The sequence below is a fragment of the Mus caroli genome, chromosome 6 (genome assembly GCF_900094665.2).
Source record: "Mus caroli chromosome 6, CAROLI_EIJ_v1.1, whole genome shotgun sequence".
Taxonomy (NCBI): Eukaryota; Metazoa; Chordata; class Mammalia; order Rodentia; family Muridae; genus Mus; species Mus caroli.
This window is the reverse complement of record NC_034575.1, coordinates 83,986,275-83,996,779: the sequence shown is the minus strand read 5'-3', so window position 1 is coordinate 83,996,779 and position 10,505 is coordinate 83,986,275. Positions and strand designations below refer to the sequence as shown.

The 10,505-nt window shown below is 50.0% G+C and overlaps 1 protein-coding gene across 1 annotated transcript in view; it reads right to left on the bottom strand.

Moving 5' to 3' along the window:
• Copg1 (coatomer protein complex subunit gamma 1) overlaps positions 1-10,304 on the bottom strand; it is a 26,153-nt gene extending 15,849 nt beyond the window's left edge. The window contains exons 1-12 of the mRNA XM_021164245.2: positions 10,110-10,304; positions 9,063-9,115; positions 8,449-8,529; positions 8,159-8,230; positions 7,920-7,999; positions 5,485-5,560; positions 5,210-5,302; positions 4,790-4,876; positions 3,566-3,723; positions 3,345-3,478; positions 1,706-1,773; positions 1,346-1,534 (exon numbers count right to left, since the gene is read on the bottom strand). Coding sequence (XP_021019904.1) covers positions 1,346-1,534; positions 1,706-1,773; positions 3,345-3,478; positions 3,566-3,723; positions 4,790-4,876; positions 5,210-5,302; positions 5,485-5,560; positions 7,920-7,999; positions 8,159-8,230; positions 8,449-8,529; positions 9,063-9,115; positions 10,110-10,146 — 1,128 coding nt within the window. The 5' untranslated portion in view covers positions 10,147-10,304. The remainder of the gene's footprint in view (positions 1-1,345; positions 1,535-1,705; positions 1,774-3,344; positions 3,479-3,565; positions 3,724-4,789; positions 4,877-5,209; positions 5,303-5,484; positions 5,561-7,919; positions 8,000-8,158; positions 8,231-8,448; positions 8,530-9,062; positions 9,116-10,109) is intronic.
• Between the last annotated feature and the right edge of the window lie 201 nt (positions 10,305-10,505).

Sequence of the window (10,505 nt, the reverse complement as noted above, 5' to 3'; positions counted from 1 at the left end):
GCTAGGAATGGAGAGCTTGAGTGCTATCCAGTGATGCTAAGTCTGACTGTGGGGGTGCGGGGCTAGGAATGGAGAGCTTGAGTGCTATCCAGTGATGCTAAGTCTGACTGTGGGGGTGCGGGGCTAGGAATGGAGAGCTTGAGTGCTATCTAGTGATGCTAAGTCTGACTGTGGCAGCAATTTTGAAAGGTATCACACGTGCATCTCGTAACCAACGAAATNGAAGTAAGCTCTCTAGATCGTACAATGGCTGGTTTCCTCATCAACTACGACAGTGCTGGATGTGGGCACTGGAGCGGAAAGAAATGCCCAGGGCTTCCCTCTTAGTTATTTATTTGCAACCTCCTGTGAATAATTCTAAAGTAAAAGTTTAAAAAATATGTTGGGTGGTGGTGGTACACGCCTTTAATCCCAGCATTCAGGAGGCAGAGACATGCAAATCTCTGTGGGTTCGAGGACAGCCTGGTCAACAGAGTGAGTGCCAGGATAGTNAGGGCTACAAAGAGTAACCCTGTCTTTTAAAAGAAAAAAGAAAGAAAGAGTAAGAGAAGCCAGACACAGTGGCTTACATCTCTACTACCGGCATTTGGGAGACAGTAGGAGGATTGCTCCAAGCTTGACACTAGTCTGTATTCTACTGAGTTCTAAGTCAGTCTGTTTAGAAAAACCAAAATGATAACAAAAAGGACAACGAAAGCCAGGTAGGGTACTACATATTGGTAATCCCAGTAGCAATGAAGGAGCCCAAGCAGGAGCATCCTGAATTCAAGGTCGAATGAGCTACATAGGGAGACCCTGTCTTGATTTGAAAAATAGAAAAAATAAGTTCCAAACCACCATGCTTCCAAACGACTTTTTTACAATTAGAACTTTACCATGAGTTCTAAGTCAGGAAACAACCGCAGCCTGTTCTGACGTCACCACTTTGACCTGCTCCCCAGCTGGCCTGTCTCCGTACTTTCCCAATCCCTGCTCCTGCCCTTTCTCCCTGGCTTACACTGCCTTCCTCCNCAGCAGCTGCGACTCCAGGGCCAGCTCCTCACTGCATCTCAGGTTACTGCTCCTTTACATGTCTGCTCATTTTCTAAACCTTACTCTCCCAACAGATAGTTCCCATCTGCCCCATCCACTGCTGCCCCACTTCTGAAACTCTAGCACAGACAGCAAGAACTCAATAAACATTGCAAGAATCAATAAATAAACCCCTTCCTGGCTAAAAAGTACTGTATTTAAGGTTCAAAGGGACAGAGGGTCAAAAACTGGGAGGAAGGTCCCGGAGCACGGACAGCAGGCTCAGACCACCTCCCTTGTCTTNGGGACTGCAGGCTGTGAGGGTACTGGGTACCTTGAACTCATCTGAGATCTCCGACATGAAGGAGGAAATCTGCTTCATAAGGCGGTCAATGCTGCTCTCGCTCCCTGTCTTGAGGAGGGTGGTGATGGCCAATGTGGCGATGCTCCGGTTTGAGTCTGTAACCAGGTTTTCCAGATCTAGATTGCAGGCAGTCACAGCTGAGGGGTGCTTCATAGCCACCTGCAGAGGGAGGACAGACACCGGGCAGTACCCAATTCTGTCATTTCACCTACAGGGTAGACCTGGCCAGAGGTCCTTTGGGGACCATGTCTATCCACCTCCCAGTCCATTCANGGGAAGGAGACACCAGCTAGACCAGCCTGCATCCCCTCCTCTCCACTCAACTCTTACCTTATTGAGGGTGCGCACAGCAGCATAGCGAAGTGCAGCCTTGGGTGAGCTACAGAAAAGCTGGAGCACTGCAGGGAGGAAGACATGTGTCATCAGGCTGCCCTTGATGCCAGGCAATGGAATATCAGTGGAATACCTGGGGTTCCCAGGGAATGGCATGGGATCAAAGGTGAACAAGCTCTCAGGCTAGTCACACACAAGCCTTCTGCTTAGCAGAGGCCAGCAGAACTGCCTCGTCCTGAACCTTGTCAGCAAGGGCCCTGTGGGTGTCAATGGCCATCATAGACTAAGCACCTGCCCTGTGCGAGGCCCTCACTGAGTGGATGCTGTGCCTGTCTGATTCTCTGAACTCCCAGGGAACAGCGGCAAAGGACCTCAAGTGACTTTTAGTAGCAGCTACCCGACAGCAACAGGGTTAAGTCACGGGCTGTCCACATCTGCAGCCCACTTAGCCACCTCTTTTTATGTTCATAGGACCCAGTGGGACATACCTCAGCACCAAGCTAGGGGGCTAAAGCCTCTCTCAAAGAGCAAATGTATTCCTCTCTGGATCAGTGCTAAAGAGTTGACCACAGGGACCACACTATTCCCTCAACCTGCCTGCCCGAAGCTCACAGCTAAAGTCTATGTTCTAGTATAGTCTTGACTGGGACTGTATTCTAGAATATCCAAATCCCTTTCCTTATTGCTTAGCTTTTCTCTCACTATTTATTTATTTATTTATTTATTTATTTTGGAACTAACATTTTTCTTAAAATAGATGGATGATGTATCTTTTAAAGCCTCTACTTCTTATCTTTCATTTTCTGGAAATATGAGACTATCATAGGAGTACATTAGTCTCTAGTCAGTGAGTGAATGCATATTTGTTTGTCACCAAGGAAAGAGGGAAACCACTTCCATAATTGAACCTATCTTCCTACCAGTTTAGTATCTCCACTGTGGGGACCTCTAGAAGAACAGTCCAATCATTACAACTCTTACTTCGCTGCCTCTGGGCGGGTCTTGAGTTAGATATTCATCCCTCTCTCCTCCTCATGGAACCCTATGTAGACTCTTGTTGACCTCTCAACTGTTCTGCAGCAGCTCTTTAGCTTTTCAAGCCCCAGGTGCATATTCTCTACTCTCATCCCAACGCCAGCATCCNGCAGGGAGACAGGCACTGCTCTGCTGGNTAGAGCAGGAACAACTGAAAGCTGTGGCTCCTCCTTAGTAACACACACAGAATGCAACCACACTTGTGTGTCACACTACTGAGTAGCCTGTGCAGATCCCACCGGTACCACCTACAGCAAGAGGGCCCTTTGTGTTTCAGAAGGGAAGTGAGGCCTGGTGAAGAAGGTCAGAGGACAGGGGCTTTCTGCCTGCTCAGGGCAGTTGCAGTGAGTCCAGCTGTGAGTTCCAGTGCTGCCCCATGAGCAAGCACCCCATGAGCAAGCACCCTGAGCTTTATAGGTCCTGGGCCCCACGCTGAGTCCTCCTCTGGAGCCAGCTGGCCCAGCACTGCCTCACCAGCACTGAGATGGAACTGAAAACAGCCCTCCTTTAAAGCAACACCTGTGACAGCCCTATATCATGGCCTATCTGAAGATCTCTGGCTCGGGGCCTATGCCCAGCAAGGAAGGAGATATATGGAGACCTGACACAGCAGGGGCCAGCTCTTTGGCACTGCAGCCTGGCAGGTTGACAATGGCTGAGGCAGCTTCATACACCACCATCTCATGCTTGTTACGCAGGCAGCTCTCNATGAAGTCAAACAGCGGGCTGTCACGGCTACAAAAGAACAAAGCAACAAGAAGTTGGGGACAGTCCAGCAGTACAGAAGGCATCATCTAGCTGGCAAGAGACCAGCGTCCTCACCTGCCGTCTTCTTCCTCTAGTTGCTTGCTGGCCACTCGGATCATCATGCAGTAGGCAAAGGGGGACTTGAGGCCGTGCCGGGTAAACTTACTGATCATCTTACTCACGGCCAGTCGGTCATTCTTCCGCACATGGTACAGAAGTCCTAGGGCATGGTACTGGAGGACAGAGGCAGCATGGGAAACAGGCACATAAACCCTGGGAAGGGCACTGTGTCTCTCTAGCTTCATCCNTCTTGTTTTAAGCACAGCACTCATATCCACACAGAGGGGCTGAAACAACTCCCAAGCACTCCCCGTAACCAACTCCAGTGTCNTGCCCNACACACATGATGTTCTCACTTGCACCAGAGTTCTGGACCCTGCAGGTATCCCGACCATGTGAGAGAAGACATCAGAACAGAAAGAGCTGCAGCAGACAGCTAGGGCAAGACCTGAGCATAGTCCTGTGGGACACAGAACACTAACCCTTCCAACACCCAGAGGACTGGCCTGCTTGTCCCTACTTATTTGTCCCACTGTGGCCAAGCTGGCTTTGGAGGTCTAGAAGCCCAGGGACACCACTTTTAGAAATGTAAGTTACCAAGGTCACTTCCCATTCATTCTGTCCATTCTTAGTCAAGTGGCATGTGAGGGCCAAGGCATGGCAGGTGTGTGGATTTCCCACGTAGTCAGTGCTTCTGACCTTAGAGGTGTACACTAGAGCATCATTACTGACCCCAAAGACACGAGCCACACAGAGTGAGGGGAACAACAATCACTGAGGGAAAGGGACAAGCCTCCTTCCCATCCCTCATTGTGTATGCCTTCTCATTTAACCCTTGCTCTTCCAACGTTCCAGAGAAACTGAGGCTCAGAGAGAGGCGTACCTGGTTTAGGTTACAGAGGAAAGTTTCTCAGATGGAAACCCCATGTCATTAACAGAACCAGCTCAGCAATGGTTTGGACTGTGGTGGCCATCGGCCTACCTGGGCCAGGTGGGTTGTAACAGCCTGTATTCCAAAACATTCCCATCTATTGTTCAATAGACTTGGTTCTATCAGCAGCATCCAGTGAGAAACCCTTCCTAAACACCCATGTGCTGCCCTGGCTGCTTCTCTCCAAGTCCCCATCTCCCACACCCAGTGACAAAAGAGTAAGAGCCTGTCCTGGCCAGAGGCTACCAGAACTTGTGGAGGTTGGACAATGACAGTGTGCCCCTGTTTGTTTTCAGTGTCCCTCTCACCTGGACCATGATGTTGTCACTGGACGCTGCCTCCTGGGCCTCGTTCACCCAGCGCTTGACCACATCGAAGCTGCATTTCAGCAGGTGCTGCGGGCAGTGGGACTTGTTAAAGGGTCAAAAGGAAAGGTGCCCTTCTTGTCATACTCCTGTCATCTCTCATATGCAGCCAGGCCCTCCTCACTATTCTGAGTCCAAGATCATGGATGGACAGACAGACAGCTGTCACCCTCACTCTTCCTGCCTGGCAGATTTCCTGTCTGATGCCAGTCCTGACAACCTACCATGTAAGGGGTGGGTCAAAGCCACTCACCCCAGCTCTTCCCAATGGACCCAGAGTGTCTGATTCCCCTCTGACAATGGCCTCAGACATTTTATTCTACCTTCAACCCACCCTTGCAGGCCCCAGTCACAGCTATGTACCAGGGAAGACACGAGGGCGGAGCTGGAGACACTGGGAACCTTGTCCACAATCGCTTGTTTCATGTAGCGTTCAACAGCCTGCAGCATGGTGCTCTGTGGTGGGAGAACTCGGGCTCAGACATGGAAGCAAAGGGGTGCAGAGCAAAGCAAACATTTCAAAAGCTCCTATTGAGTCAGCCGCTCCCACCCGGCTCCTCTANTTGATTCAGACAGCTGCAGACAGCCTAGAGTATGCTCCAGAGCTTGGGAAGCAGGTAGAGGATGGAAGGACTCACGTCAGTGATCTGGCAGAGGGCACGGACAGCAGGACCGCGGTAATTATCCTCTTTCCCAGTCATGTCTTTTGTCAGGCTGCCGGGGAAAGGAGGCACGGTTGACATGCGGGGGTCATAGGCCATCCTTCTTCTCTAGTCCACACCACCACACCAGTGATGTGATTACCACACCAGTCTGCTAGCTACTGCTCCCTTCTGTTCTCACCCCTCCAAGCCAAACAGCAGCTCCAGGGAGTTTCATGGAATTCAAAACAGACTCCACGCTTGCAATCCCAGCACTCAGGGGCAAAGGCAGGAGGATCGCCATCAGCTCAAGGGTTCATAAGCAGCAAACAGCAGCATCTCAATGAGCTGCTTTCCTCTGCAGGCCTCTCACCTGCCACTGCTCAGCCTGGACCTTTTTCCTTCCCAATCCAGCTCATGCTGGAGATGNTCTCTGATTCAAAGTCAAGCTATTGTCTGAAGGAACTCTGGCCAGCCTGAGCATGGCGAGCACGGCTCTGGCAGCCATGGCCCTTCTCCCAAATCCCTTCTGCCTTGTGAAAAGCCACTAGATCACATTCCTAAAGCTATCGGCCAAGGACCATTCCTTATTAGCCACGTCCTCCTTCTGAGGCTGACTACCTAGGTCCAGCAATCAAAAGCCCGCTTTGGCTCACCTAATTAACATGCTGTAATTAACAATTAAATACCTCCTCCTAACACTTTCCCCCCTTTAACTTTATTACTATTTGCCTATTGGCCATGTCTGTCTCCTCTCTATCCAGGACGCCAGCCACTCCAGGACAACCATCCCTGCCCCTTCTCCCTTGTTCCTTTCCCTTCTCCCTCATCTTCTGTCTATCTCTTATTCCCTTTCCTCTGTCCTTCTGGAGCAAATAAATCTCCTTTATGCTCAGAATTTGGTCTTCCGGGTCCTTCTGTTCTGCTTTCATAGACTATTACAGTTCCATAAACCATGTTAGAGCCCCACTGCCTGGTTATTTGCTGGTAAATCCCAAGGCTACAGAGACTGTGAGTTATATAACAGTTTCCTCCGGGACTGAAGCATTCCATCCTGCCAGGCAGCACATTAAGCTGGAAAGTGAACAACTGAACAATAGATTCAGGGAGTCCCTGAAACTGACCAGATTGGCAAGGGCCCCTCTGCCAGAGTAAGCTATAAAGCTGAAGAGTGCCTCTCAGACTAAGAGCTAAGCTACACAGAAGATCTCAAAGCAGACCAGATGCTTGGGAGAAGCAGAAACCTGCCGAGCTGCCTGGAAGAGGTTTAGGTCAACTGAGGCACCTGGAAAGGACCCTGCTGAGCTGCCTGCAGGCTGTGCAGTGAACTCCAGCTTCTCAGCTTTGTGACCTGTCACTCATGCTGAAGGTGGGCTTTGATGATGCAGCTGTCTGAGTCACTTCTGCTCTAAGTAAACCCTCACCCACACCTCTGTAAGTAACCCCAGTAAAAGTCATGGTTCACCAAACTGGACTTCAGTGGAATCCTTACTATGGTCTGTCACGGGTTCCCTGTCTGGGGTGAGTAGATGTATGTGTGTGTCTCCCCAGGAAAAGTTTTATCACACAATNCCATAGCTTTCTTGTTTGCAACCATACTCACAAAACCATATATGGACTGATAAAGACATTCAGTATCACCTTTCTAAAAAATGTTTAAACTTACTTTTATTATTTTTGTAATGTGTAAGTATCTGTCTGCATGTGGGTATGTATACATGAGTGTAGGTGCCCTCCAACACACCAGAGCTCTCTGTAGCTGGAGTGACAGACGGGTTTACGCCTCCTGATGTGGGTGCTAGGAAAGCAGCCAGAGATCTTAACCGCTGAGCCATCTCTCCAGCCCCAGGAATTATCAATGCCCCTGACTCTGGTTATATGGTCCCTCTCCTCAGATAGCAATGTCAAGAAGAAANAGAAGAACTGGATAAGGGGCAGGGATGTTGTGTGGTTTTGTTTTATTTTATTTTTTGGAGACATCTTGCTATGTAGCCCAGGCAGGTTCAAACTGGCAGCTATCCTCCTGTTTCTCCCAAATGCTGGGAGGACAAGTGTGCAGCACCTGCTCCAGCTGTGACTCTCAGTTCTCCAGGACATGGAGTATATATTCGTGACGTCTGTCCCTAAATTACTCAGCCTGGCGCAGAAACCAGTACTGGCTAACAGACTTGCTCACTAACTTCCCTGCATCCTGTTTTTCTTTTCCTTAGTACTGTCTAAAGACTTTTGAAAGCTCCATGCTGGTTGTATTGTCTAAGGAGGAGGAAGAAAGGCAAGGCCTAGGAAGTGAGAAAGAAGCAGACCATTCTAGAGGCTGGCATCGGGTGGGCTAGGAGGAAAGGGCACAGAACAGATGTCAAAAGGCTCTTGGCTGTACATGTTGTCTCTGTCAATGGATCCCACCAGAGGAGCCACCCCTGCNCAAGACATGCCTGCTCGTCACAATGATGACATCCTCAGCGATGCAGGACATCTCCTTGATGGTCAAATAGCACATGCGGCGGAGTGTGGGCTGAAAAAGGCATGGAGAAGACCCGATCAGCTTGGTGCGAGAGGATCAGAGTCAGGAGAAGCCTGATTCTGTGGACNGCAGTCTATACTGACAGGAAGACCTCCCGCCACCCTGCCACGGGTGTCACATCTGCAGAAACGCACAGATCAGTGTACTTACATCATTGGACTGGAAGAGCTTGGTCATGGCAAAGAAAGCCTCCGTTGCTTCTGTGGTCCCCAGGTGCTCCCCCTGTGGGAATCAGAAAAGCCACAGGTTTCNACAGGAGGTCAGCAGGCTAGACCTTTGGAGGGTGCAGGCACTTGAGCACAGGCAACAAATGAGAGCTGGAAACTTAAGAGGACCCAGGCCTAGACTGTTGGTTCCAATCACAGAGCTGTCAAAAGCGTAAGGGTTCATCTCCATTTACACAGCCTCCCCTGTATCCCCTGCCAAGTTCATCTTGTTACCTGGTTTATGAGGTAAAGGATCTTGGTAAGGATGTGGGCACATTTCCGGGGGTTGATGGGAGTCTCGTTAAAGACCCGAGCCTGTGAAGAAGCAACCATTACCTCTAGCCTAGTATACTTTTCTACCACAGCTGCCCCTCAGTTCATGAAGGGCCTAGAGAGCCATAGGGTACGTATTAACTCAGTCCACATAAATGTATTCTCAAGTGGGGAGAGTTTATTTATTTATTTAAGATTTTATTTAAGTATATGAGTACACTGTAGCTGTCTTNGACACACCAGAAGAGGACATCAGATCCTATTANAGATGGTTGTNAGCCACCATGTGGTTGCTGGGAATTGAACTCAGGACCTCTGGAAGAATAAGCAGCCAGTGCTCTTAACTGCTGAGCCATCTGTCCAGCTCCCAAGAGTTTATTTTTCTTAACTTATCTACTGACCATACCAGAAGTCTTCGCTTGTGCTGCCCTAATACTAGCCACACTAGCAAATATAATGAATAACGTCCCATCTTCCTGGACCCAGGCTTTATAAACCAGCACTCTATGTATGTTAGTATCTGACAGCAGGGCTGGCAGNTATTCCTGACCAGACACAGGCATGGTGGCACTTGCCTCTTGGAGTACGGCACTCTTCTCCAGGTGCTGGAGGGGGTTGGAGCCTCCACCTGCAGTGCACAGAGAAGACTGATTACAGGTTGTGATCTGGAATGAACTGCTTTTCTCCTTTTTCCTGTGCTGAGACAGACTCTCCTGTATCCCATGCTAGCCTTCAACTCAAAATGTAGCAGAGGTCGGCTCTTGTGCATCTGATCTTCCCACCTCAGCCTCCTGGTTTACATGGTACTGTGGATCATACACAGGGCTTCACCCAAGCTAAGCAAGCACTCTATCAACTGAGTTACAGCCCCGAACTGTGACCCTAAACTTGCCAAACGCAGGGAAGTGAGAAGGAAGTCTCTACCATCTACCAGAGGCTGTCAAGGCTCTCTCACAGTCACCTAGCATTCTTTCTGTGCATTTTAGGGTTCAACAATTGGCANTGATCTATGCAACCAGAACTTAAATGAATCTATGTGTCAGAGACAACCAACACTAACTAACCCGTGACTGAGTTTCCCTGACAGCAGATATTACATTAAAAAATTATGCATGTGATTATCTGGTTACTGTCTGGGCTCTCCACTGCATGACCATCCTAACATTCCTATTGCAGGCATCTAGTGTCGAACTTGCTTTAGCTACTATAATATTAAGATCAGTGTGGTGCCTGATGTTCAGTAATTGTAGTTTATTGAATGAANGAAACGGTCAGGGTTATTAAACTGTAGGACTGGTTACACTCAGATAGGCAAAGAACCATCGCAGCAAATACCAAGAGGTCGGGTGAAATACAGGGAACCTCCTCTGACAAGTTGGGGAAACTGAGGCTCAGAGAGGAGTGTAACCCGCNCAAGGTCACGCAGCAATCCCGGTCAGAGCTGGCGAGGGCAAACAGCACGTTTCCTCCGAGAACAGCTATAGATGGACCTGCGCACAAGCCCCTGCCCCTCTTGGGCCTCGGATCTGGCTCTGACAGAGGCCCGGAAGAAGGAAGCCTAGGAAGGTCCCATGAACCCCTACGATGATCTGACCTCCCCAGGTCTTTCAAGGGGCCCTCACCAGACTCCTCGTCCTTCTTGTCGAATTTCTTCAACATGGTGTCAGCGGTAGCTTCACGCAGCAGGAAGATGCTCAGAGTAGCGGTGAGAACAGCTTCTCCCTGCGGCTTCCGTACTCCCGCCCGCCACGTCGCCCTGAGCANTGCACTATGGACTGCGCCTGCGCACTCTGTTGTCTGCGCCTGCGCACAACNGCGCCCACCTTTTTCATTGCCTGTCCGGAGATTGCCAAAACCTAACTGGAAGAGGGCGGAAGGGGAGGGGTGAGACCCAGGGAAGTGGGCGTAGCTAGACACTGGAGGCGGAGCCTAGGNCAGAGGTTGCGGGTGCTCCTCTTCTGCGCCCCCGTGTGGTCCTGTGGCTGCTGTGTTTGCAGTTGCCCCTGGCTGAATTTAAA